At 55.1% G+C, this 27,682-nt stretch overlaps 1 protein-coding gene across 17 annotated transcripts in view; it reads left to right on the top strand.

Moving 5' to 3' along the window:
- Window positions 1-27,682, top strand: part of CACNA1G (calcium voltage-gated channel subunit alpha1 G) — a 107,795-nt gene that overhangs the window by 14,905 nt on the left and 65,208 nt on the right. For all 17 annotated transcript variants that reach the window (XM_048964831.1, XM_048964832.1, XM_048964827.1 and 14 more), the window contains exons 2-10: window positions 9,427-9,538; window positions 9,623-9,756; window positions 14,186-14,283; window positions 15,623-15,782; window positions 17,027-17,318; window positions 17,746-17,838; window positions 19,262-20,063; window positions 20,154-20,198; window positions 21,059-21,420. In XM_048964831.1, coding sequence (XP_048820788.1) covers window positions 9,427-9,538; window positions 9,623-9,756; window positions 14,186-14,283; window positions 15,623-15,782; window positions 17,027-17,318; window positions 17,746-17,838; window positions 19,262-20,063; window positions 20,154-20,198; window positions 21,059-21,420 — 2,098 coding nt within the window. The remainder of the gene's footprint in view (window positions 1-9,426; window positions 9,539-9,622; window positions 9,757-14,185; window positions 14,284-15,622; window positions 15,783-17,026; window positions 17,319-17,745; window positions 17,839-19,261; window positions 20,064-20,153; window positions 20,199-21,058; window positions 21,421-27,682) is intronic.

Genomic DNA, 27,682 nt, shown 5'->3' with positions numbered 1-27,682 from the left:
GCTTTCCTTCTCCCCCCTGTAGAGCGGGGCCAATAATTCCTTGTGAATAATTGAGCTAATATACTGCCTTGACCAACGTCACCGCATTCCTTCGCAGGCTGCCCACAAGTGGATCGCAACCTTCTTTGAGTGCAGAGAATTCCTTCCCCCTGTTGCTTCCGCTGGTGATTTTTGGCTCGCTCTGTTTATTTGCAAGCCATCTGTTTGCGTGCGTTATGTGGAGGGCTCCGATGGCGATTGCCTTTGATGCGGACACGAAGCTCGCTCTGTGGGTTCCTGACCCCGAAGGCTCTGAGAAGCGGGTTTGGCTGCAAGCAGCTGCACTGCTCAGTTCAGAGCTTTCTGTGGCCAATACCCAATTTTCTTTGCTCCTGTGGGAATCAGGTGGCAAGCACCCCATCTCCGTGTGCCCGCAGTGGGGATGGAAAGTGCCCCCGGGCTCCCATCCTCGTGCCTTTCCTCTTGGTCTGGCTTTGAATTTTCTAGTGCCTGGGGGATTTGGGTGCTTGTGGGCCTCCTCGGAGCAGAAGTGAGACTCTATAGCATGGTTCTGATTATGCAATGCTACGTGAGCTGGGAGGTGCACATCCTTCCTAAGGATGCTTCGGTCCCCATTGTGGGATGGGGGCTATCAGCAGGACAGGGATGCACCAGATGATATTCCAGGAGGGTTCCACGTGCCCTCCAGCTGTTGTGAGTGTCTCTCAGATCTGCACCATGAAGTTGCCCCGGGCCAGAGCGCAAGCCCTCAGCTTGCAGGCAAGTGTCCTATCGGGCAGGTATTTATAATGCTGCAGTAACGTTAAAAACAACAAAAATCTCAGGCAGGAAGTTGTTTTGGGGATGTAAACTTCTGCGTTGACGTTTGGCTGCACCACTTCTGTCCCTGCTCCGCGTCCCAGCTGCAATCCGCTCCCCTGATGGCATCCTGTCCCCCTCGATCCACGTGGCAGGGGTCGCATCTCTCACTGGGGGCAGCTCCGTGCCCTCTCCCTGTCGTGCCATAGCCGCCTGGAGGATGGCCACCCCGACAGGGCGCTCCAAGGGTTAAGCGCCTGCTGCAGCCTGCGCAGCCCCGTGGCCCTGTGCTGTCCTGTCCCCAGCGTGTGACCTCACTTGCCCTTTCCCAGGCAGCGGCTGGAGCTGCCCTGTGGCCGTGGGACCCATGGGGGGGCCGCCACCCCACACCCGCTGCTGGCCCACGAGAGCAGCGACAGGACCTGGAGTTCTGTTGGGATCCCATGTGTGAAGCCTGCCTCAAACCCCCCCCAGCCCTGCGCACCCAAGCACCGAGCCTTGCCATTTTCACCCCCAGCGAAGTGAATGCACTGGTGTTGCTCCGGGGCAAAGTCTTGCTTGGGAGTACTCAAATGTGGCACGAAATGGGGTCACGGGAAGGTTTAATTTGGTGCATCGTCCTTCAAGGGCAGGAAAAGTCAGACGGGAAGTTTTAAACATTTTATAAAAATATCCACGTGTGCCCAGCGCAAAACTCACCGTCTTCACCTAATTTAGAAAATGACTTTATATGGAGAAAAATTTAACACCGCTCCACGGAGGGGAAGAATAATGAAGATGTCTGCACCAAACCGCGCTGTCAGCCCGAGATCTCCAAGTGCTCTTGAAAGGGTCGGAGAGGAATAATTTTTCTTGTCCTGGCTGGTTTTAGAAACTGAGGCATGGGCTGAGGGAGCGGGATGAGCGCGGCTTCCTGGCTAATTTTAGCTGGCCGAAGTCCGTAGCTCAGCACCTGGGTGAGCGGCCTGGTTTCGGCAGACCCCTGGTCAGGTCTCTGGGGTGGAACACGGGACGGTCTGATTCTTTGAGCTTCAGTGGGAGAAATGCGTTGCAGAGCACGAGTGGCTGCGTGGCACCCAGGTGAGCGCAACGTGCTTCGGTTCTGCTGGCTCAGCAGCCCCTGCCAGCAGTGTGATGAGAGGAGGACGTGGCAGGAGCTCTTGGTACCGCCACTGCATCCCAACCTATCCTTAGTAATCCATGCAAAATTATTGTTTATTGTTTAGAATATGGTGTTTTTCTAAAAGGAGGCTCCCGAGCAGAGTTGTCCATGCTGCACTCAGGTGGCTGCTTGGAAATAATGGTATTTTTAATCAGCGGCTGTGCGGTCACTGCTCTCATTACGGGCGACAGCGATGAGAATTTTATGAGGTGCAAATGGATGGTGAGTGCTCGTGTCCCCACTGCGTGCGGCGGAGCTGTGGCGGTGCTGGGCTGCGCCCTGCGCTCCAACCAGCCTGGCTGTGGGCGCAGCTCCGGCCTCGCAGGGACCGCAGGCAGCTGCCGCTCAGGGGTCGCAGCCTGATCCCCTGCTTGCTGCCTTCATTTGCTGCCTCCTCCTTGCTTTTTGCTTTATTAGTGCCAAGGAGTGACCGCTGCGCTTTAGGGAGCGAGTGAGGGAATCTGCAGGGGTTGGAGTGAGATGCGGCCGTGGGCTGGGACAGGGGCAGAGCTTTCCTGCCTGTTCCGTGGCAGAGGTGAGAAGTGGGGGGAGCAGCAGGGAGCGGTGAGGCAGTGTTGGATGGGGCCGGGCACGGGCTGGAGGCTGCAGCCGTTTCAGCGCAGCTCATGATACGTTATTAATGGAAGCTGCGCTTTTTATTTTCTGGAGATTATTTTCTTCCACATGAATTTTTAAAGCACGTTTCCCTCCTGCAGCAGAATCCACCCCAGCTCCATGCTGGCAGTGCTGTGGCTGTGGCTGCTCCTGCCTGGTGCTGGGCTGCAGCCATCCCTGCCCCATGCTGTGCCCAGGGGTGGGCTGTGCACCTGTGTTAGGTGCTGGGGCTCGCTGCAGCTTGCCAGCAGGCAGGGCTGTCTGTAGCAAGCTCTGTGTGTGCAGATGCTCACATCCTAGAGCAGAACGAGGTGCCCTTATCCCCCTGACTATGAAGAAAAAGTCATAAATTTGAGTCCTGAGGTGGATTGGGTGATGCGGTGTGTGTAGTGCTCCAAGCCAAATGCCTCGCGGGTGCCTGGAGCTGAGCTCTGTGCCACAGCTGTATGCTGGTGGGGCAATGATGCTGGCTCTTGGTGGCTGTGTGCCTCCCCTCCACTCCTCACCTCTGCTTCTGCCTCCTTCCCCTCCTCTGCAATGAACTGCTAATGAATGGTGCCCACTGAGGCTGCAGATGTGTGTGCGGGAGCACTGAGGTGCTGAACGAGTGCGTGCTCCTGCTCACAGCATCCAGTTGGAGCTGGATGAACCTGGATGTTGTATGATTCTATGACTGTTTCTGTGATTGCTGGTGCTGAAGGGGGCCAGCTCTGTCCTGGCCCTGGTGGGCTGACATCATCGCGGTGCTCACCCGGGTGTGGGAGCTCTGCACTGCGTGTGCTGGAAAAGTTATTTGTTTTTGGTCTTAGACTTGAAAATCTGAAGCGTGCAAGATGGTCTCTGTCTAATTAAGTACTTAACCTGCAATGAAATATTGTATTTTCTGTTGATATTTTTTATAGAAGCGAAATTTTGGCTCTGTTGCCAAGTGAAACATTGAAGCAGTCCAGTTGGGAACTCGTCATCATATGCAGACTTCATACACGTCTTTTTTTTTTTTAATTTATTTGAAGTTGGATCAGAAGAAGTAGTCCAAACTTTGTAGGTACCTTGAGTCACCCCAGAGCTGTATTCCTTTGCACTCCTATGGAAAGCTATACCCAGCACCAATTAATGCAGACAGCTAATTGGGAAGGGCTCAGTCCTCAGTGCCACGCACGGCCCCCAAGGATGCTGTCACCACGGTTATTGACACTGTTGTGGCAACACTGGAGCTGCAGGGAAGAGAGCCCCAGAATGATGCATCAAAAGCATGGCACGGGTGGCAGTGCAGGGGAAAGGAGGGGACACGGGGTCTCCGTCCCCTGCTCTGCTGTAGCTGCCTGGTTCCTCTGGTGTCCACCCTATCTCGGCCCATAGGGTTAAAATGATGCTGGGTTTGTCCTTGGATTTGTCCTCTGAGCTTTTTGTAGAGCTTGGCAGGGTTTCCTTGGGGGTTTTGAGCTCATAGCCTTCTGTGATTAAAATATCAGGGTGGGAAAGGGGAGGGAGCTGCGCAGATGTGGCTGCAGCCGTGCGCTTCCAGGTCTGCTGGAGCTGATCGTCGCTGCACCGCCGCATCCCTCCCAGTTCCTTCTCTGCGATTCCCAAGCTGCATCTCTCTGTCTGCAGTGTGCAAAACTCAGGGGCTGAGCTCCATCACTTGTAGGAAGGCAGGGGTGCCCAGGGCTTTGGCTTGGCGGGGTCTGGAGGATGCTGTTGGTGTGAGCATCAGGTAGTGGTGGGTGCAAGGCTGAGCCACGGCGCGGTGAAAACGAATGTGTTTGCTCAGAAATGCCCCACAGCTGCTCCCACTCTGGAGGTCTCAGCACTGAAGTGCTCGTGGGCCTGACTTGCAGTGTGCAGCCTCAGCCCAGCCCTGCTGCTGCACCGCCTCCTGCTGCCCCTGGGCAGGCACTGAGGGCATCACTGCATCCATCCTGGTCCGCCTTCCCCTGCCTTCCAGATCTCCTCCTCTCGTTCCTCCCTGCATGGTTGGTGCCAAACCCAGCCGACCAAGCAGAGTCCCTGGCATGGGAGCACTGTGCCACACGCATGGCCACGCAGAGCCCTCTGCCACTCCGTTATTCCTCAGTGTTACATAAATCCACTTTTATACCCAACCTGTGGACGTCACCGGAGCTCTGTCCATACCCATAACATCATTGTTTCCATGGGAACCAGCGTACTTCCAAGGGGGAAAAAGTAGGAGACTAAAAAAAGGACAAAGAAGGAACAAAATAAGACAAATATGTGACATATCCCTACGATGTGTTGGTGTAGGATGTTGTAAAGGTTTCACCGTGACTTGTTTAGGGAGCATTGCATAACGGTTTTTTTGTCTTGGGTAATGCAGCAAATTGGATCAGGAATGGTGTATCCCAAGCATCCTAGTGTGGCTGTTTGGGAGCCCTGCTGTGGGGACGGCTCTGCTTTGTGGCCTCGTGCTTTACGAGTGGGCAGCAATGGGGCTTTGTGCTGTGGATCTTTCCCAAGTGAGCACCGGCGCTCTCTGCATGCTGCATTTCTCAGGGGCGCTGAGGGATCTCCAAGGGACAGTGCATTTAAATATGTGTGTATCTGGGGGTTGTGTGCATCTGCTGTGCACTTCTTAAGGGCTGCTGGGAGAAGCCTTAAGCCGTGGCGCACAAGGGTGGCTTTGGTGCGCGGTGTGAGCTGTGTTTGTGTTGATTTGCTGTTCAAGCCAACACTGTGCCCAATGGCTCAATGGTCCTCAGGGCTTCCCAATGGGATTGCACAGCTCCTGTCCACGCAGTCCATGCTGTGGGAGGGCCACCTGTCCCATGCTGTCACCAGAAGGTGCCAAAACAGCGATGGGAGTGGAGGAGGAGTGAGGTTGGGTGTTTCTGCTTGACTTTCCCATCCTTGCCCATGGGGTAAGGAGGAGGAGCAGGGCTGAATTCACACTGCGAGGCTCTGGCCAGAGATTTGATTCTATTAATTTGTTTTCTAACAAAACGGTCCCCATATGAGTGCCAGCCCCTGAGCTGCCATCCCCCTGGCAGCTCATGGAGGGGAGATGTAGGGCTGTGCTTAAAAGCTCTGGCTCCCGAAGTTTGGGGATTATGCAAGGCACTCAGCTTGCTGCGCTCTTTTATCTTCATTTTCTCCTCTGTAAGCAGTAAGATTTTAAACCCTTTTGGTTACTGGAGAGAAGCTTGACGTACAAATCTAAAAGGCAAAGGAGGAACAATTCTGAAACAGTGAGGGAAATTAGAGCCTTGTCTTTTTTTTGTTGTTCTTTTTTTTTTTTTTTTTTTTTTTACTTTGACAAAACATCTTTTTCATCAAACTCCATCCCTTCTAACAGCAGCATCCTTCCTCTCCCCACTGCCTGCATGGCTGCACTGCTCAGTGCTGCCTGGAGCACAGTGCCTTCCCCAGGTGAGGAGAGGCCCCCAGCCCCACTGCAGCATGGGCTGCACAGCCGAGGGGAACTGAAAGGGCAATTGAGGTGATTCTTCCCCTGTTAAAGCAATCCTGCTTTCCTGCACAGGGGTGGGGATGGTGCTGTGCTGTGTTGGGTGCTGGTGGCACTGGGGAGCACTTTGCAGCTTTTTAGAGTGGAATGGTGTTCAAAAAATGAACCAAAGTGCCACAAAATGTGCGGGGCTGTGCAGGAATCGTAGACCCTCTGAGGTTGAAAGGCACCATTAAGATCCCCTCATCCAACCACGAGTCCATCACCAAACCACAACCCTATGGCCGCCCCGTGGGACGCGATGCTCAGCCCTCCTCCTGCTGTGGGGCACTTGGAGCAGGGAATGGGTTCTTATTTCCACCCATGGTGCAGATTAATTCTGCGAGCACTTTGAGCGTTCTTTACAAACGGCAAATTAATGTTTTAGGATCTTAGTGCTGCCGCTCGCCTCTCCCCCAAAGGCCGGGCCCTGGAAGTCCCATTATGCTCTTGTCAAAGGCTCTATTTCTGGAATTGATGATGTGAATGAAGTCTCAAACTCCGCTCTCATTAACGTCTGCAGCTTATCCCGGTGTCGCTCCTAAGCTGTTGGGATCGCTGGCACTGCAGGGGAAGGCTGTCACATTTCAACCCAGTTCTTGCATTGCATTTGCACAAAATTTTCCAGGCTTCATCCGTGCTTTCTGCACGTTTGTCCAACAGCCTCCTGTGCCCCATAGGCCATGCAGAGCACGGTGATGCCCGGCGCCGTCCCCGAGCTGAGCAGGCGGCTGCCACCCTCCAGCAAGGCCCTTTAATTCATTGCTGCAGAATTTAATCCCAACTTCTGCAACCAAATCACAGCAAACATAATGCAATATCTTCCTCTGTTGATTACATTAAGCAGGAGAGCTCCAGCTAATTGAATCTCGGGCTCTTGCCTCTTAATTACCAAGGGTTGTGCTTGGCTGTGCCGTGCAGGTGCAGCATGGGGCCGGAGGGCGTTTGCTGGGGGCGAAGGTTCCGTTCCAGCAAGAAATTGACTTCTGGGCATTTACATTCTCATATGCTTTTTGTTGTTCTAAATTTTAAGAGGGAAGTGATGGCAAAAGTGCTGGCTATGTCACTGTGGCAGAAGCAGAGCGCTGCTGCTCGTGGTGGAACGGTGGGGTTCTGGGTGTGTGGTGGTGGGGTGGGTGACCCTGGGGTGGGGGCTCGGGCATCCCGTGGCATGCAGAGGGCTGCAGTGACTGCATCGTGTGTATGGGGTGTGGGTCGTTTCTGAGCACCGCCTGGAGGGGCTGAGGGGCCCAGGAACGTGGTGTGGTGGCCCAGAGCCATCGCCCGGTGCTGTCGATGCGGAGCTCCCCAGCCCAAGTCCCCGCAGGGCTTTGCCCCCTTGCTGCCAGTGCAGCATCCGGCACGGCACCTCCTGCTAATTGAAGTTTGCTTTGTCAGCCCCTGGGCTCAAACAACGGCGGTACAAAGCCGGAGCCATCAGCACTTTGTGCAGCTCTGGAAATCCCATTAGCAGAAGAAAGAGCTTAACATTTCATTCAGCTGGAAAAAAAACACACACACACACACACAAAAAAACCAAACCAAAAAAAACCCCAACCTTCTGATCACTCAGCTGCACGTTAACATTTGCCCTGTTCTCCCTTCCCTCTCCCATCCTGGGGACATTAAATCAGGAGCTAGTGTTATATTGGGCCGAAATGCACTTGCCAGAGGCAGTGACGTTCTCATAAGTGCCTTTGCATCAAAGCTGGGAGAAATAAATGCCGTCAGCAATTAGAGCCCCAGCACGCTCCGCAGGCGGTGTGCCCGGGATGCTTGTTTGGGGCCGGGCTGGGTGGCACAGCGGTGGATGTGGGACTGCCCTGGGCTCACACGCGGGCTGTGGCGGCGCGAGGAGGGCTGAGCTCCCCGCAGGAACGCGGCGTGCCAGAGCTCCATCTGCCCGTCTGGCTCTCCAGGCTCCCGTCCGACCCCGTGGGCTCTGCTGAGCCTCCTCGCTTCCGTGCCGAGCATCTCGCGCAGCCCTTGTCAGACGCTCTCTCATTCTGTCACCAATTTGGGATCTTGCTGTTTGGTGGGTTTTTAATTCCTCCTTTTCTCGAAGGCTGGGCAGAGCTGGGGGTGCTGGCAGATGCGTTTTGAGCTCCCTGAGCCGGGAATGCTGCCTTAGCATCCTGCGTGCCCGTGGCGGTGCCCCTGCAGGGCTATATTTGGGATAAACATCCCGGCCCATCGCCGCAACCTGGCAGTCGGAATTTCTCTTCCAATAGCTTGTAAACATTCCTCCAGATTAAACGACCCAGATTGCCAGCACCCGGCGGTGACTCAGCCCCGTGTGATTGCGCAGGAGTTCGCACGGGGTCATCCTGCAGCCTCACCCCTTGGGCAGTGCGGGCTCCTGTGTGCCGAGGTGCCTCTGCTGCACCCAGCCCTGCCCCAGGGCTGGGAATTCCCTGCTGGCACACCGTGCTGGGGCTCTGGGACTCTGCGCCTTCGCTCTGTGCTTCTACATCTTACTGCCCTTGGTGGTCTGGATGGACGCACGTGCTCAGCACACGCTCTGCAGTAATGCAGGTTGCTGTGCCCAGGATAGCGGGGATGCACGCAGCCCATCCCGGCGGCACGGCCCCAGCTGTGCTCCACGTGCAGGGCTGGGCACTGCTGGGGCCCTCGCCTGTTAGCTTAATGGCTTTGACAGCCTTAATTTGGGCTGGGAATGAGTGGTTCAATCGCTGACTTCAGGGGAACGCCCCTGGGATAAGCTGTGACATAGTTAATAGAAAATTGTAATGTTGTTAAAGTGCTTTTCTGTAAAATGTCAAGAGAAGAAATTAATGGTGTGGGGTTTGATTTCTTTTTTTTTTTTTCCCCCGAAAAGTTTATATCATTCTTTTAATTTAATTTTTTAATCCATCATATCAGCAGCGAGCGCTCCTGCCACGCATCTCTGATTTTATAGCATTTCCACATTTGCAGTAGCCTCTGCTGTCACCGTGGGGAAAATAAGCCATCAGTTGGCATTCGGGATCCCAAATAGCAAAGCAAGGGAACGTGGCTGCGGGCAGCACCCTGCTGGGAAGGCGAGGAGCAGGCATTGGTTCAGCACTGACTGCTCCTGTCTGCGCATTGCAACTTCTGCGCGCCAGGTACCAACGGAGGGCAGGGCAGGAGGGGCAAGGAAACACATTGGAGAAGGGAAGGCGTGCTTAAGTTTGAGTCATTTTATGATAGACGTATGGCACTTAGTGCTTGTGCTGCCAATGGGGGGGTGGTTTTTGGGGTGTCACAGGTGGCACACAGCACCCCGGGGCGCTTCGCCCTCTGCCATTCCCTATCCATCACAGTGGGGATAAAACCAGGACTGCGGTGCGGAGTGCCGGGCTGAGGGATGCGGGTGCTCGGTGCTGTGCTTCCTTGACCCCTCACGCAGCTGGTTTGAGCGTGTGAGCATGCTGGTGATCCTGCTCAACTGCGTGACGCTGGGCATGTTCCACCCCTGCGAGGACATCGCCTGCGACTCCCCGCGCTGCCGCATCCTGCAGGTACTGAGCTGCGCCGTGCAAGCGCTGTGCCTGCACTCGGGTTGGTGCCGGCTGCCCCTCATCCCCGCTCTGTATCTTTTGCAGAGCTTTGATGACTTCATCTTTGCCTTCTTCGCCGTGGAGATGATAGTCAAGATGATCGCGCTGGGGATCTTTGGGAAGAAATGCTACCTGGGAGACACGTGGAACCGCCTGGACTTCTTCATTGTCATTGCAGGGTGAGCCGGGCGAGCGCGTCCTTTGGAGCTGGAGGGGCAGGGGCTGCAGTGTGGCTGCTACGTGGGGGTGAGTGCCAGGGGATGGGCACAGCAGTTCCCATCCATCCCGGCACCCTGCAGTCGCTCGGTTGGAGGAGCAAACCAAGCTGCAGCCGCAGCGATCTCCATCCTGCTCATGTCCCATGCTCGTGGTTTGGGTTCCGTGCAGTCTGCCCAAGGGAGGCCAGCATTTCGTTTGAAGCACAGAGCTGCCTTCCTGCAAGGTTACTTCAATGAGATGTGCGTGATTGTCCTCCGTGTTGTTTTTGAGGGAGAGCGACTGAGTTTGCCTGTTGGAGCGGTTTCCTTTCTGAGGCACCTGGTTTGAGTTAGGGCTCCTCCAGCAGCCGAGAACCTCCTGGCTGGGGCTGGGAATCCACATGAAAAGTGCCTGGCCCCCAGCCAGGGCGCTGAGCTGCTTTGGCTCTGGAGCTGCCCACCAGCCTTCCTTCCTCCAAGAGCCCAGAGTTACCTTGGGGAAATTGGCATTTTCCCCTTTTGATAGAGCTGCGGATCAAATTGACTGCATTTTCCTGGAAAGGGTCCCCCCACCCTGGAACGTTTCCCATCAGAGGGTGTCAGCAGACGTCTGCTTGTGGCCCAGCAGCACCTTGCTGGGAGATGGGGACACTGCAGCACGGCCCAGTACCACCAGTACAGAGGTGTGGGGATTCCCAGTGCCTCCCTGGGGACTCACTGCTGCAGGGGCCACGATATTTCAGTTTCTTCTTTATCTCTTTTTCTGGCCTCCTGCCTGGTCAGCTCTGCCTCTCGCTAACCGATCAGCCTTTGCTTTGTGTGTGTGGACTGTTCCCATCTGGGCCCTGCCAGCAGCAGTTCAGCTGACCGAGGATCGAACGGCTGAAGGCTGCTGCTCCCACTGCTCCGCCCCACCTCCCCCCTCCTCCTGCCCCAGCCGCGCTGCTGCCCTGGGGGCCGTCGCTGTCGGCGCTGTGCCGCGTGCTGGGATAGCTGTGTGAATGGGAAAAGACACCTTAAGGACAGGACCGAGGGGGTCAGGTCCCAGCCAAGTGAAGTCAGGGGAAGCAGTGCTCAGACCGTTCCTTGGGGGAGAACTGGGGAATATTCCAGAGCTGAGCTGTAGAGGAGGGTGTGCACCAGAGTGATGTTCCAGTGCCAGAAACCCTGTAAAGAGAGCGGAGTCCTCACTGCGGTCTTACATCAAGGCTTCAGGCAGTCCTTTGCCCATCAGAGCCTGCCCTAAATCTCCTCCAGCCCCAGGCATCCTGGAAATAAGACGAGGCAAAGCAGCAGACCCACTTCTGCATTGCTTTCTCACCGTGGGCAGAGCTCCTGCAGAGACCCCTGGTGAGTGCAACTGGCTTCCAAAAAGAAAGAAAAACTTAAAAAGGTGACATTTCATCTTCCTCCTCGAGAGCCCCTGGCCCTGTTGAGGCTATGGTGCAGAAGCCTTTCCTTGTATGTTGGCCCAGGAGGTGCTGTGTGAGCAGCGCTGGCCGTGCTATGCCACTGAGTGCTGTTCAGCTCTGTTAAACTGCCCAGAGCCATCTCATGAGCTCACGGAGAATAAATGACTTCTTTGTGACAATGTAATGCAATTAGAACTAATTGCAGAGAGTGTGATGTCTGCACCATATCTCTGTAATTACAGGGAAACTTGCTGCAGATGAGCAGAGCGCTGTGTTATCAAAACTCAGCAAAACGTGGTTTTGGCTGTGGGTTATGGGGAAAAGGGGAAAAAATGTGGCACACCACCCTGTTATGTTCTGTTACGGTGAAGGAGAGAGTTTGAGGAGTGTGCATTTGCAAGGAGCACCTGAAGGTCACCAGACTCTGTTTGGTGTCTGCATTTCTGCATTCCTACTTGTTGGGGGCCGTGCTCCATCCATCTCCTTTTGGGGCTGTGCTCCATCACCTCTTGGAGCTGTGCTCCATCCATGCCCTGTCAGAGCGGTGTGGCTCTGCTGCAGCTCTGTGCTCCAGCACTGTTTGGTGGTGTCTGTTTGTGCTGCACTCGCTGTAATGGGGACGGCCCTCTTAAGGTACTTTCTTCCCAAGTTAAACACTTGAAATGCTTTGCTTACAGCTGAGAAGAAGCAGGGCTTGGCAGCCTCTTCTGAGCAGACATCTCTTCTTTCTCCCTTTGCTGCCCCAATGCTTCTGGTTTGGTCTGCAGTGCTTCCTGCCCTCTCTGCCTCGCATTGCCTGCACTGCAGAGCACAGCACAGACCCCTGCCTGGCCTGGGCTGAGCTGAGCACAGAGGAGCTCTCTCAGGCCGTATGTAAAAGATGCGCTATACTTAATGCACATCAGGAACAAAACTTACTCTTTTATGTTTGTTTCTAATGAAAACACAAAAAGAGAGAGTGACCAACGCACAGGACGAGTGGGATGTTTGACCTGCTCCTGTGGGAGCAGCGCTGCGGTCTGGTTGGGGGGCAGTGGCTGCTGTTCTCAGTGAGTTCTCAAGGTGCTCAGAGTGGGATTTCAGTTTTCTCTTCCCATGCTTTGTCCCTGAGAGCAGTTGTTCACAGCCTCTTGAACTGCCGAAAAGCGATGACAAGAGAAAGGCGTGATGGTGAAGCAGGGGCTGTTTGTCTGTAGGAGCTCCTGTAGAAGCCTGCTAAGGAGACGTGACCAGGTTTTTGCTTTTCCATCCCCACTGTGTTTGCACACCCATCACCTGCAGCGCAGCCTTGAGCTGTGCTCTGCCTGCAGCTCTGCAGCTCTGACCTCAGCACTGGCAGGCAGGAGCAGCCTGAGCGGTGGCCATGGCACAGAGCTCAGCTCCATCCTCTGCTGTCTGAAGACAGCCCTCAGCCAGGCTCAAAAAGCAGTGCCTGTGCAGGCCAGAAGAAAATGTCCCCGTGGCTTTTTGAAGGTGTGACACCACAAAACATTTCCCTCTGTCTTTTCCATGGGTTAATATTGCCCACCGATCACTGCTTTGTAGATAGCAGCGGCTCTCTGCCTGCTCTGGGGATGCTGTGCTGTGTAGCTCGGTGTGTGCAGTGGCTGTCACCTGCTCTTGTCACCTGGCTCCTGTCGCCAGCTGTGTCCCGTCCCAGCTGGGGGGCAGCTCAGAGCCCTCTGCGTCTCCTCTAAATGAGAGGAAGCCCAGAGCTGTCCCCGAGCAGGGCGGCAATGAGTTGTCCCTCGTACAACTTGTCTGCCTATCTGTCTGTATGTCCGTCTGTCTGTCCCTGGAGCCTTCCCTCTGGGAGCACCACAAAGGTTCCACCGGTGCCTTAGAGCATCGCTCAGCACTCCGGGTGTGTCTGGCTGTGCAGATGCTCTCTGTGTTCTTCGGAAGTCCTAAATGCTCTGCTTTCTCTCTGAGACACTCCGGCAGCTGAGGCTCAGCACTTGGTACGGAGCTGTTCTATTGAGCACCAAGCATTTTTCTGCACCTTGAGTTTCCCCGGGCACTTGTCTGTGTGGAGCTGTGACTGTGCCGTCACATTGGAGCAGAGATGACATTTGGGCTTTCTGCACGGCGGATCTTCCGAGCGGGGATGTGATGTGCTGGTAACTGCACCTGTCACCTCACGGCGCAGTGACATCCCCATGTCCCCTGCCTGGATACCGGGACAGAGTTGGTCCCTCCTGTGCATGGCTGTGCCCTGTGGGCAGGGGATCCTGTGCCATGGGGCTGGGGGAGCTGCGCCTGTCTGGCTGTGCAAAATGCAGGAGGAGAGGTGTGCTGCATCGATGCATGGGATGGGCAAACACCAGCCACAAAGAGCAGCTGTAGCAGCAGCTGAGAAGGCACTGCTGTGGAAGAGCTAACATGTAGGCTCATCCTGAATACTCTGAGGCTGAAATGAGGCTCTGAACATCAAAACTGGAGGGAGGGAACCACCCAACCATCTTGGAACTGGAACTTGATAATTTTGGGATTGGATGAGTGTCCTGTGACTGCCTGGGCAGCAGGAGCCCATGTGCTGCTGTGTGTTCCTGGCTGCACCTCATTGCAGTGTTCTCTGCACAGCTCCTGGGGGGCTCTGCGGGATCCTGGTGTTGCAGGGATGGGGCACGGCTGGCTATGAGCATAAGGATGGTGTGCAGCAGCAGGCAGCCCTGGGCAGAGTCATGCTGTGGTGTCCTGAGCTGTGCACTGCAAACAAGCAGTCGTTGTAAGCTCTGCAGTGAGTGTGCAGAGAGTTTCTGTCCTGGATCCTGTGCAAAAGCAGGCAAAGTGGGAGGGAGAGGAGAACAGTGCACCTGTGTGAGCTGGTGTGGGGCGTCCTCACTCATTGACTTTATCCTGATACGCAGATAACCCTTAATTAATTCCTCTGGCACACTTTCCCGATGGGAGCAAAGCCCTCAGTGAGGAGCAGGCACACGGTGCTGGGCTGATGATGTTTGTGCTGCTCCCTCTGACCACCCCGCTGTGCTTTGCAGGATGTTGGAATACTCGCTGGACCTGCAGAACGTCAGCTTCTCAGCGGTGCGCACTGTCCGCGTCCTGCGGCCGCTCCGGGCCATTAACAGAGTCCCCAGTAAGTTGGGCTTTGCTCCTCCAGGGATGCAAACTCTTTGTATGTACACCCTGCGGGTGGAAGAACAGACACAGATGCTTCCAACCTTCTGTTGTAGCTGTATCAGCTCCCTGTCCCTCCAACTGCAGATGGTCTGTGATTCTAAATGCTTGCCCTCTAGAAATGGTCTCTTTTCTGTCCTAAGAACGGGGCTGCTGGAGCTGGGGGTGTCCCTGTTCATTGCAGGGAGTGGAACCAGGTGGCTTTAGAGGTCCTCCCAGTTCAGACCATCCTATGACTCTGTGAACTGAGGTTCCCTGAACTCACCCCGTGCATAGATGAGAGCAGATTGGTGTCATTTCTGTCCCTCCATACTGGAGGTGCCAGCACTCCATTTCTTTCTCTGGCCCTGACTCGTTGCTTAACCCAGATTCTGCTGTTCTTTCAATCAGTGCAGCACCTCCAGACTCCTGATAGCAATGTTTTCTCCCAGCTGCTGCGCTGATGGATGGCTGAATCATCTGCCACTGTCTAACTGGGGATGTAATGCACTTAATGCATTTTCACATCCCAGGCAGTCTGTCTTGGCTTCTGTGCTGCTGCGAAGGGATAGAAGTATAAGGTGGGAGCAGGGGGAAGAGAGTCTTATATGATGATAAATGCAGTAACCACAGAAAGTCGTTTCAGTTAATTAGGAGCTGCGTGTGGTGGTTGCTCCCCAGTAGAGAAGGAGAAGGGAAACGTGATAGAGGAGATGACAGCAGCAGGAAGCGAGGAAAAAGTCTGAAGTATCAAAGCAAAGGGTGCAACAGTGAGACTTTCCTTAAATGAGAATCAATATTAGTGAGTGAGAGAATGCAGAAGATGGGAAAGAAGGAGAGAGATGAGCTGAATATTACAGAGATGTCAGATGAAATCAATTTTTTTGTGTGTAAATGTCAAGTCGGAGTCACCATCAATTTGTCTTTGCTACAGAACTGGCTGTTCCTGAACTTGTGAGAATAAACTGCTCGTGTTTTGAGGAGGAGAGAGGATTTAGCGTGGATGAGGGGAATTAGGAAGGGAATTTTAATATATCCCAAATGTGGAAAGAAATACAGACGAGCAAGGGCATGTCAGAATGGGATCTGGGGAAATTGGCAATTGGTGGAAACTTCCAGAGAACCTGGGGCGGGAGATGAAGGGTAGGAGAGAGATGGGGAGGTAGGTTGGATGCCCAGGAGTGGGGCTGGGAGGGGTGGGGGCTTCGGTGGGGTTTGGGACCGCAGGGACTGCGGTGGAGAGGGCGAGGAGAGCGGGGGCTGTGGGTGGAACAGGGGGGGGGGATGTCCCTCTTGGATGACCGCTCCCTTCGCCGCAGGTATGCGCATCCTGGTGACGCTGCTGCTGGACACGCTGCCCATGCTGGGGAACGTCCTCCTGCTCTGCTTCTTCGTCTTCTTCATCTTCGGCATCGTGGGGGTCCAGCTGTGGGCAGGATTGCTCAGGAATCGCTGCTTCCTCCCTGAGAACTTCAGCATGTGAGTCCGTGGCATCGTCCATCGATAAGCCCATCCCTCTGCATGCTCCCCGCTCCCAAATGCCACCACGTCGCCAGCACAGCTTGCTGTGACAATTTGCCATTTGTGTCCTGCCGAGCTGCCCTTAGCCCTTGGCCGGTGCTGGGGAAGCTGTGTGATTGATAAGAGCCTCCGAAGGACCGCCAGGACAAAGAGCTCAGGCTTTGTAAATGCAGCATATCATTAACTGTGACCTTTTCTGCATTTGTCAAGGCGCTGAGATCTGAACCCTGCTCAGCAGCTGGTGGTGTTTGTTGGTGTGGCATTTGCTGTCTCACCGACACCCTCGGGGAGGCTGATGGAGCTGGTCATACATTTAGCAAAGCTGCTCAGTGTGAGTGCATTGCTCCAAACGTGCTCCTCAGAGCTGACCCTATAAACCCCAAATCTCTGCCTTGCACACAGCGGGGCCTGAAGCTGGCATGGGGCACCTCTTATCCTCTCCGTGCATCCCCGAAATGAGCAGCAGCCCTCTTGCAGGCTGTGCCCTCTCAGGACAGCCAAGAGAGTCATGTCCTGCAAAGCAAACAGCAGCAAATCTGAGCGGCTCTGCTCTTTGAATAACTACAACTAAGTGATGGGTTTGGGTGCTGGTTAATTGAGCCAGAATTCCAGGGGTTTAGATGAGCTTTGAACAGCATTAAAGGCAATTCTGCAGGAATTAACGGGGCTGAACCAGGCTTCAAAGTGTCTTTGCAAGCTTTAGTGGGAGTCCTGGTGGCATTAAGGAGATGGATCCTTGCTCGGCAGGCAGCGAGCTTTGGGCCAGCTGTGGGTTATTCCATATCCCTAAAGGGTTTTTGCCATGCTTGCTATGGTGAGGCCACCCTTGGAGGGAATTTACAGCTTACCTATGGCTGAACAGGCACTGGGAAGGCACTGCTTTAGGAACCTGGGAGGTCCTTGCATGTGGATGTCCTCACGCTGTGCTCAGCATCTCCAGGAGGATGGGAGATACAGGAGCTTATGGTGACTGATTCCCATGTTAATGCAGCAGGGATGTTTCAGAGCAGCCCTGCTGGGCTAAGCCCTGCTCTCAGTGCCCCCAGTCACAGCATAGCACTTCCAGATGTAAGGAATCTCCACAACACCAGCCCTTCAAAATGCAGAATAAAAGACGTTGGAATGTACAGCTGCTACCGCTGTCACCATGCCAGGCTGCCTGCACCCTCTGTACACACCTCAGCCCTTCTGTCCACTTGCAGCCCCTACACAGTGGATCTGGAGCGCTACTACCAGACCGAGAATGAGGATGAGAACCCCTTCATCTGCTCCCAACCCCGCGAGAATGGGATGCGCTACTGCCGGAGCATCCCGACGCGCAGGGAGGAGGGCCTGGAGTGCACCCTGGATTACTACGCCTACAACGACACCACCAACACGTCCTGTGTCAACTGGAACCAGTATTACACCAACTGCTCTGCCGGGGAGCACAACCCCTTCAAGGGCGCTATCAACTTTGATAACATCGGCTATGCCTGGATTGCAATATTTCAGGTGAGCTGGCATGGAAACCGTCCTGTGGGGCAGGGGTTGTTCCTCCCCATGTGTTATGGGGCTGTGTGACCACACTGCTGAGGCTGTACATGTAAAGTAGTAGTGTAAATGTGCTGGAAATGGCAGGGAGACGACGTGGTGCTTGCTCAGATGCCTCCGTGGACAAAAGCTTGGTCCTAGGGCTGTGGGTGCAGGAGGACTGTGCTCTTCCTTCTGCACTGTGCTGTAGTTGTCTTTAAGTCCATCTGGAAAAGAAGGGCTGAACGCAGCCCTTGCAACACGGGATTGGTCTGAATGGGAGAGGTTTTTGGTTCCTCGGTGTCTGGCGCTGCTCTGGGACTAGCTATGGGTCCAGCAGTGCCATTGCCTGCTCCCTTGGGGTTGTGATCAGCTGTGATGGGTTTGTCTTCCCCCTCTGCCTCACCAGGTCATCACACTGGAGGGCTGGGTGGACATCATGTACTTCGTCATGGATGCACACTCCTTCTACAACTTCATCTACTTCATCCTGCTGATCATCGTGAGTGGCCTCGTGGGGACGTGCAGTTGTGGAGTGGCCCGGAGGGGCAGGCAGAGAGCACAGTGAATGTAAAGGCTGCTCTCACGTGGGAGAGGTAGAAAACATGAAGGAAAGATGCTCTTAAACTCTGGTAGATACACTTGCTGTTGCTTCTAACACCTCTCTCTTTGTCCTCCACGCTCCCAACCCCATAGTTACCTCCTTGAATTTAAGTTTAAAATAGGCAAATTCCCCCCATCCTGTTTTCAGATCTGGAAGGGGGGAGGTTGGCCAGGAGCTCCCCCATATCCAAGAAGCCCAACAGGCGCAGAAGGGACATTTAGGAGAGGCAGCCCCAAACATCAGAGCACAGGCTGAGAAAGGAGGAAAGGATTCTGCCCACAGCACACCCACAGCACAGTGTCACTGCACCCATCCACAGCAGAGCCTGCAAAGAGCTCTGGGGGGTGGGCTCTGTGATGGGCTGCGAACAGCAATGTCTGCTGTGATGGGGAGCTCGTTGTCTAGACTCCCTTCAGCATCAGGAGAGAAAAATAGGTGCTTTAGGAGGTGATTCATCTGCTCCTAAGGTAGACATTCAAAATAAATTAGATGCATTGCAGACTTGATGCGCCTATTTCTCTCCCAACTCTAAAGGATCATTAGGTGCCTCACTCAGATGTGTTGAGTGAAGCTGAGATAAGTGAGATAAGTCCCTCTCTTCCTGTCTAATTGGCCCAAATCCAGCAAAATAGCTGAACCTCCACTGAGCCATTGGAGGGGTTTCTGATCCTCATCAGACCCTGATGAGAAGGCTGTTTTGTCTACAGCGCTTTTTGTGGTTCATCTGTTAGCTTCACCCCAAAATGAAGGAGCCCCTCACTCTCTGCATTCCCATAAGGACGGAGAGGAAGGGAAGCATTGCTTTCCTGGGTGCTGAGCAGTAATGGTGGTGGTGTGTGAGAGCCCATTAGTACATCAGAAATGCTTTGCGGTCCAGGCTGGCATCTGCAGAAAGCAGGACCTGGTGGGAGCCAGCTTGGAACTGGGATCTCCGAGCTGTGGATGCAGCCTGCTGAAGCCCCTTGCATAACAGTAACCTGCAAATCCCGTTAGCAGGGGAAAGGGATCTGCTCATAAGCTACCCACACGCTGCCAGAAAAAACGCTCCTATCAGGAAGGCTCAGCACATTCATCGTAATGCCACTAATTGCAATAATTACAACTGCCGTCTGCGGAGAGAGAAAAACACCCTCTTAAAAGAGCAAAAGCTTTTTGTCAAAATAATCTCCTCCTGCCTTTGATCTCTGACGTCCTCCGCGGAGTCCTGGCGTGAGAGTCCTGGGGGTCGGGGCCCTTACTGGGGTCCGTGTTCCTGGTGACGTGGGACCAGGCAGGGCTGCGGGGTGGGAGTGGCCGGGGCTGATGGCTCCCATCCCCGTAGGTGGGCTCCTTCTTCATGATCAACCTCTGCCTGGTGGTGATAGCCACGCAGTTCTCCGAGACGAAGCAGCGCGAGAGCCAGCTGATGAAGGAGCAGCGGGTGCGCTACCTGTCCAATGCCAGCACCCTGGCCAGCTTCTCGGAGCCGGGCAGCTGCTACGACGAGCTCCTCAAGTACCTGGTGTACATCGCCCGGAAGGGCAGCAAGCAGCTGGTGGAGCTCTACCGGGTGGCGGGCGTGAGGATGGGCTTCCTGGCCAGCTCTGCCAGCAAAACGGGGGCTGAGCGGCACGCTGGCAAGCGTCGCTCCAGGAGGAGGAGGTCCTCGGTGCACCACCTCATCCACCACCACCACCACCACCACCACCACTACCACCTGGGCAATGGCAACCTGCGGGCGCCCCGCGCCAGCCCGGAGATCAGCGACGTGGACACCAGCTCTCTCCACAACGGGACCAACCGGCTGATGCTTCCCCCATCGGCCCCAAACCCCCACGTAGCTCCCACCGCCACGGCCAGCGGCACTGAATCCGTCCATAGCATCTACCACGCCGACTGCCACGTGGAGCCGGTGCGCTGCCGGGCGGCCCTCCCGCAGCCGAGCCCAGAGGACGTCCCCAGGAGCGCGGTGATGGGCAGCAAGGTGTACCCCACAGTGCACCCCAGCACCTCCCATGAGGTGCGGAAGGAGAAGAGCCTGGGGGAGGCGGCAGCGGGGGCTGGCAGCAGCACGCTGAGTGGGCTGAACATCCCGCCTGGGCCCTACAGCACCATGCACAAGCTGCTGGAGACGCAGAGCACGGGTGAGTGCAGGGCTGGGGTCAGCACGGGGCTGTGGAGCAGAAATGGGAGTTCCCTCCTCATTCTTTTCTCTTTCCATTATACCTTTCCAGGGTTCCTTTCAGTCCACGTTACAGATAAAGGGGATGGATTTCGAGGTGAGGCCAATGGGAATCTTCCAACCAACCCAATGCATCTCAGCCCAAACCAGGAGGGAGGTTTCAACCAATCCAAGGGAAATGATTGTTTGTAATGAACCCATTCTCTTTCTCTTCCCAATCTCCTCCCAGTATGCTGTTTTTCCTGTGATCAGAGGGGTCTGCTCCCCACATCCCTGTGTTCCCCACATCCTTTCACTCCCCAGCTCAGAAAGACTGAAGTGGCATCAGGAGCGAAGTGCAGCTTTCCCAAAGCCAGGGTTTGACACCTTTCCTGCAAGGTGCTCATTCCCCTTCCACATCTTGAGCTTTCTGAGCATGAGCCAAATGAGCTCAAATGCATTTAGCCTCCAAGAAGTGTTTCCAGGCCAGGCTTTCTTAGGCAGCCAATGCCATCCCCAGCCACCACTGTGACCTTGAGCACTGCAGGATTTGGCCTTTCCAGGCAGGATGTGTACAGGGAAAGCCACATCTCATCATCCCAGAGCCCATCCCCAGATCTGGGCTCTGACCTGCTGCAGCTCTGTGTTTGCGTTGGTGCTGCTGCATGGATTTCTGCAGCTGGTGCCGGGGAGAAAATCCCACTGCTGCCGTCATCCCAGGAGCCACCTGGCAGCTGGGAGCGGGGGGAAGCTGGGAATTTTGGAGCATCTGCAACCAGTGGGAGCAGGAAGGGAGTTCTGCTGGTGGCGAAGCTCCTGCTAATTGTAGCACCGTGTGCCAGGGCTGTGGGAGATGATTGCTTTCTGCAGCCTCTCATGGCCCGTTGTATTGAGCACAACATTTTGCTGTCACCGTGCATAGGGAATTGCTCCTGTCCTGGCTAATGGGCTGCCCTCTCCTAAACGTTGGCATTGCAGGTCCCTGCCCAAGCTCCTGCAAGATTGCCAGCCCCTGCACCAAGCTGGACGGCAGCTCCCGCAGCCCCGAGAGCTGCCCCTACTGCCTGAAGGCATTGGCCAACGAGGCCGAGCAGACAGACAACGAGACAGACTCGGACAGCGAGGGTGTGTACGAGTTCACACAGGATGCCCACTACAGCGACCAGCGGGACCCACAGCGCGGCCGAGCCTGGGCCAGGAGCAGCAGCCGGGTGCTGGCCTTCTGGCGTGTGGTGTGCGAGACCTTCCGGAAAATCGTGGACAGCAAATATTTTGGCCGTGGAATCATGGTGGCCATCCTCATCAACACGCTCAGCATGGGCATCGAGTACCACGAGCAGGTGAGCTGGCTGCCCTCTCCCCATCCTGCATCCTTCATCCCACGTCCCAGGGATGCTCGGCTTTGTGCTGGCACCGCAGCCACGCGGCAGCTGGGGTCAGTGTAGCCATGGACAGAAGGTCTATGGAATCCTGGGGGAGGAAGTGACAAATGCCTTCAGCTCCCTGGTGAGCACTCCAGCAGCAGTGTGATGAATCCAAAATAGACTCATCGCAGGCTGTTCCTCCACTCTATTAGCGCAGTCCTTGCAGGCAAGAGGCGGCTGCGCTCCTGCCGAGCTTTTCCCTGTATATTGTCATTAAGAAAAGAGGTTGCCACTCTGGAGTGTCTCCATAGGGATGACAAGCTCTGCTCCCAGAAGGCGCCATCTGGTCCCTTTTGTGGCTGCATGCATGGATGCTTTGCTCCCTTACCCTGAGCCCTACGGACGCTGCACGGGCTGGGCTGGTTCCTGCAGGTGTGTGCTTTGTGCTGGGGAAGCCACGACCCCGGGTGCTGTGATGCTGCACAGCCCCGCTGCACACATGCTGGTGCTTGGCCCCAGCAGCTGCTTGGAGTGCTGGGGCTGTCCCTGCCACAGCCATCCCTGTTCCATGCCAGCCCCTTCTGGGAACCCCCTGCGTCTCGAGTCACCATTGTTTATTCCCCCTTCTGGCACATTCTGCACTTGCTGCATGTGGAGACGTCCCCTCCCTGCCCACAGTGCTGGTGGTGGTGGCTGCGGAGTGGCTCCAAATCCTGTGTCCTCCTATGGCATTAATGCCTCAGTGCCTGAACGCCAGGGAGACTCGGATGTGCTAAATGTGTCCCTTCAAACCAGCGCCTTCCCCGTGACGTCCTAATGCAGTCTGGCTGGCTAACCTTTGTTTTCAGCATGCATTAGCAGCTGTGCTCCTGTAGTCCCACAGGTAGGGAGCCACTCATCACAGGGATGCTCACAGAGCTGCAGGGGAACCTTCCATGAGTCCATGTTTGTTTAGTAATGAAGCTCATCTCCTGGGAACCTGCAGGGAGACAGCGTACAGAAACTGATAGCAGTCTGTATTTCTCCTCTGAGCTCATGGAAAGTGACAGCAGGTCTGCTGTGCTGGGATTGTCCAGCGGTGGGAGGCCAAGGCTGGTCACCCATTCAGCATTTCAGGAGGTGCTGCTGCAGGCTACTGCCGTGCTCATGGGAACCGTCCTGCTGGGATGGATGGATGGTTGGATGGGATGGATGGGTGGGTAGATAGGTGGATGGACGAGTGCTTGGAGGGATGGATGGATGGAGTGGTTAGGCTCCTGGCTTGTTGCCTCAAGGGCAACAATGCATGTCCTTAATTCTCTGTCTCGGAGAAAATCCTGGCCTTTGTCCCACCAGCAGTGTGCCCTGGCAGGCAGGTAGATGGCAAAAGGCAGATTTTTGTGGTGGTTCTCTGGTAACAAGGTGAAGGAAGCGGATGTGCGTGGGGGACACCAGATCCTGTGGGCGGTTGCTTTCTCTGACAGTATTTTGAAGCTACTACTGTTCCAGATTCCTTTCTCCCAGGCACTCAGAGTGCATAGCTGAGCCTGTTTTTATTAGTTCATCTGCTTAGAGTGGCGGCAGAGAACAGAGAGGTGTTTTTCTGTTAACTTGAGAAGCTTATAGTCTGCAGTTTCATAATCTGACAGTTATGAGAGCAGGAATTGGAGTGGAGAAATGCTGGGCCAGGCCTTTCTGCAGGGATGATAAACACTGAAACATGAGATTTTCCTTTTATAAGAGACCTTCCTAAACGTGCAGGTATCAGCCTCACCAAATTTATCTTCATTGGGTGATTGTTTGCAGAGAGGTGATGGAGCTCAAAGGCTACTTGGCTCCGTGAATTTCTATATTAATCTCTCTGCTTATTTAATGAATATTTACCTTTTCTGTTTTGTTTTGTTTGTTTTCTACGCAAGGCAGCCCTGGGCACACCAAGCTATATTAGGATAAATTCTTTCAGGACATTTCTCACCAGCACAGTGCTTGGAGGAGAGAGGATACTCCAACAGCTGTGTGCTGCGGGAGGGGTGGGATGGGCTGGGCTGGGCTGGACTGGTTCTGTGGGATCCCAGCAGTGTTGGGTAGGATCCAGCAGTTCTGGGACCGGCAGAGCATCCTGGTGCTGGTTGGCTGAGGTCCCCACCACAGCCAGGGGGAGAAGTGAGCTCCTCTGGAGGCTTTGCATCCCGCCTTCACATCCAGAAGGGCCCTGGAAGGCTGGGACAGTCCTCACAGCCACTTGTGTAGCTGACACCACCCAAAGATGGTCAGCTGGGATATTCAGGAAAATGGCGGCAGCCTGAAAGCATACTGAAATTGATAGGAACCAGGGGGTGTTGAAAACACTGCTCCCACCTGCTCCTGCTGTTTGCTCATGTTCTTCCATCAGTCATCCGGGCCAAGATGAGCACCCTGGTCCTCATCCCAGGGCTTCACCCCCCTCCTCCTCAGAACCTCCGATCCCAAACCTCGCCTCTACAGATCACCACCTACAATAACATCATTGCAGCGGCCATTTCCCCAGGGGCTGGGTTTCCTCCAAGCTCCTTCAGACACCGCTGGGCAGCACCCTGGCTGACTGCATCACCCGGCATGGGGCCGCTTCCACGTGGCTCCGGTGTGCGTGTGAGCATGGGGTGCAGCTGGCAGGGCGCAGCCATGTGCTGTGGGCAGGCTGTGCAGCCCCCCATGCCGCCGGCTGTGCCTCTGCCATGGGAGGAAGGCAGAGGTCCGAGCAGAGGCAGCGCTCAGCGCGTCGCTGCTGCTGGGCAGTGGTGTGAAATTTTCCATCAGGGAAACGACAAGCAGATCGCTGCGGATTATTGATGTGACTGCTAAAGAGCTTGTTTTTCTACGGAGCTGAAGCGAAATGCAGGTAGAAACTGTTAGCTTTGGGTAGGGAAGTAGAAAGGTGATTTCAGGGTAGGCTCTGGGGGATTTTAAGTATGCTGCTGAACCAATCGACTGATTCGCCTTAGGGAAGCCAAGTCTCCACAGCGATGCCGGGGCTTTGCAAAAGCTTGTTCTGCCATTGCGCGGGAGCAAAATGTGCTGCTCAGCCAGAGGGCTCCTGGGCTGCACTCCCCTTGGCCCTGGCGGCGAGCCAGGCTGCACTCCACAATGTGCTGCTTTCCTTTCTTTCAAGCCCTTCCTTGGAGTGAAATGCAGAGGCTTAGCGCGAGGCGTGATGCTGAACTTCTCAGCAGGGGAAAGAATTCGGTGAGAGCTTCCTGAAGGAAGGGCTCGGGGTTTTGTTTTTGTTTTTAAAATCTGTTTCGCATTGAGCTGCCTGGCTGTTCCGATTTTCCTTGTCTGAACTCGCTCGGTATGAACTATTCCCCACATCTCCGTTTGTTTGAATAGCACTTGAATTTCAGCCGCTGTCTCTGCGGCGTTTCACCATTGTAATGAGAAGGAGCCGTGGTGCCACCCTGAGGGTCCTCGCCGGCCGCTCCAAAGCCGCAGAGGCCACAGCGTGGGGGTTTGGATCTCGGCAGAACCAAACCTGTGGGCTGTGGGCAGGAAGAGGAAATCATTCAGACCTCTGCAGACACTTTTTTTTTTTTCTGCCAATGTTTGAAAGCAAATTGGAGGGGTGACGAGGGGGAATGGCTTTTTGGGACAGCATCCAGGGAGAGCAGCTCGTGGCAGCGGGACGCCATTCTCAGAGGGAGGAGGAAGGGGCCCTGCTGAGGCTTTGAGCTCAGAGCAGCATCTAAAGCTGAAGCCCTGCTGTGTCCTGCTGCAGGTGCCGGGTGTGTGATGGCACAGCCAATGCAGTCTTGTGAGTGGTACCGCTACCATCTGGGTTGGGGTTCAGAAGCACTTTGATCCCAGGAGGGCAGCTGCTGGGTTGTTGGTCAGGGAGGTGGTGGCGTAAGCATCCCTGGAGGTGTTCAAAACAGTAGATATCTCACTGAGAGATGTGGCTCAGTGGTACGGTGGTGATGGGCTGATGGCTGGACCAGATGATCGTAATGGCCTTTTCCAACCTTTAAGATTCTATGATTCTATGTGGAGCTGCTACTTGGCCATCCCTGTGTGCCAAAATGGGGTCTTTCCAAGTGCTCCTCTGCTTGCAGAAGAGGTGGTGGAGGATCACATGAGCTGCAGCCTGTGGGGTTCCCACTGCTTGGGTCACCCTGGACTGGAGGTGAGGTGGCACTTGGGTTGTGTCCCATTGGTGTAGGGATTCAGAGACCAGTCCTGTCCCCAGGCAGCATCCATCCTGGTGGGCAGTGCCAGCTCTGCACCACATCAGTGCCAGGCAGTTCTGGGCTCCCTTAACCCTGTGTCAGCAACCTATCCTGACCTTTTCACTATGAAGCCTGCAGTTTGATGATTCCCCCTGAATTAAATCTGATTTGTTAGGTTTTGATCCAGGAAGACACTTATGCATGGGCGTGTGTCCCTCTGTACCAGGGAGATTCCCTTCTCTGGACACTGCATGCTCTTCCCAGGAGCCCGTGAAGTCCTGCATTCACGCATGTCTTTGCTTCCTAGAGACAGCTCTGCTTCCACTTTGGTGCATGTCCCATGTCTCTATTTAACTCCGTGACACATCTCCCAGCCCCGTGCCAGCTCATCCCAGCCAAGCTCCAAGCTCTGGCAGCGGCTGTGGCTTCCCCTCCCTCAGAAGCTGCTGGCTCGAAGCAGGCGACATCCCGATTTCCCAGCACTGCAGCTGCGCGGGGCACTCAGCCTGCAGGAAAACAAGGTGCCCTATAGATTTGCACGTGTTGCATTCAATTAGCTCTTGCTTCAGCAGAAATTACTCTTATTAACGGTTTGTTGTTGGAGACCAGGGGAGTCAAATCGATGCTAATAGAAAGCATTGGAGCTGTTAATCACTGGGATGGCTGCCTTCAGAACCAGCTGGCTGATTGTCACTGGGGGTAATTCCTTCTCTGGACCTCAGGGGTTCTCCCAATCCTCAGCAACATGAGGGGTTTACGAGGTCTCCTAGGAACCCTTGTCTGTTAATGGACTTGCTCCCAATCTCCTGCAGAGCTGAGCCCTCAGGTGCGCTCACAGCAGCGCCCTGCCCGTACAGCAGGCTTAATCCCAGTTTTGGAGATGGAATCTTTTGTGAATTAAAAGAGATTTCACGCAGTGGGAAAACGTTTGAGCTCTTATCAGACAATTCAGTTCTCTGCATGCGTTATGGATGAACTGACGCGGGTTTGCAACATCCCCTGAAGTTTCCTTCAGCTCTGCGGATGGGAGCTGTGAGCACCAATCCTCCCCGGTGCTTTTGGCTCGGGGTTGGAGCTCCTCGTGCTGCCCAGTCTCCCCCCACACGGCTGTTGTTTCAGCTGCCATCAGCGCCCCGCGCTATCGCTGCTCTGCCGGCGCCCACAGCAGCCTCTGCTCGGCCAAACGGCACGAGATGCATTTCTGGAGGTGGCTCCGTCCCCACGCGGACGGCACGTCCCTGCTCGGCAGATATCCGGCCGTTCCTCTCCGCTCGGCTTTGATGGCTGCGGTTGCGACCCCCGGCTGGGAGCCCGCACACGGCGCAGCTCGGGAGATCCCCAGCTTCCCGCGAACGCCCTGATTGCGGCTTCCTCTGCGCCCTCCCAGCCGTCACCTCTCGCCTTCCCCGGTTCCCCGACGGAGGTCGCTTCGCGTCCCTCCTCAGCCCCAGTTTTCAGCTCTGTGTTATGAACGTGCATTTGCTGATGGAAGGAAACCACCAGCGTTCCCCCGCGGCCGCTGTCAGCAACAGAGCTGGCGTTCGGGCGCCGGAAGGCGGTCTCAGCAGATCCGTGCAGATCCGTGCAGGTGCCGCTCAGCCTTCCCCTTCCCTGCTTCTTTTTGCCCTCCCTCCCCTCGGTACTTCTCAAGTACTAATGGGGAGATAAGTTGGAAACTTGGTGGAGCTTAACTAGAAATCGAGGGCTTTAAATCTCAAGTGCTTACAAGGTGTGACCAAGTGGAAATGCAGCTTTTGTTCAGCTTAAGCTCCTCCGAAACCCGGGTGCAGGGATGAGCTGCTCCGTGTTTCTCTTGCATTTTCTGGGATAATATTCATCCTGAAATCTCAGGCTGGGGGAGATGAGGAGCTCAGGCAGCTGCTGTGGCTGCGAGGATCGGGTGTGGGGCTGCAGGGCGATGGGGCAGGATAGCAGACCGTGGTGCAGTTGTGGACTGGGTGCAGGGGCACAGCTGTGGGGAAATGCATGTTGGGGTGCGGTGGGTGGAGGAGCTGAGTGTGAGCCCTCCATCCTGCTGCTTCCCAAGCCCTCTTCCAAGA

The sequence above is a fragment of the Lagopus muta genome, chromosome 18, assembly GCF_023343835.1.
Source record: "Lagopus muta isolate bLagMut1 chromosome 18, bLagMut1 primary, whole genome shotgun sequence".
Taxonomy (NCBI): domain Eukaryota; kingdom Metazoa; phylum Chordata; class Aves; order Galliformes; family Phasianidae; genus Lagopus; species Lagopus muta.
The sequence above is the reverse complement of the archived record's forward strand: the minus strand, read 5'-3'. Positions and strand labels throughout refer to the sequence as shown.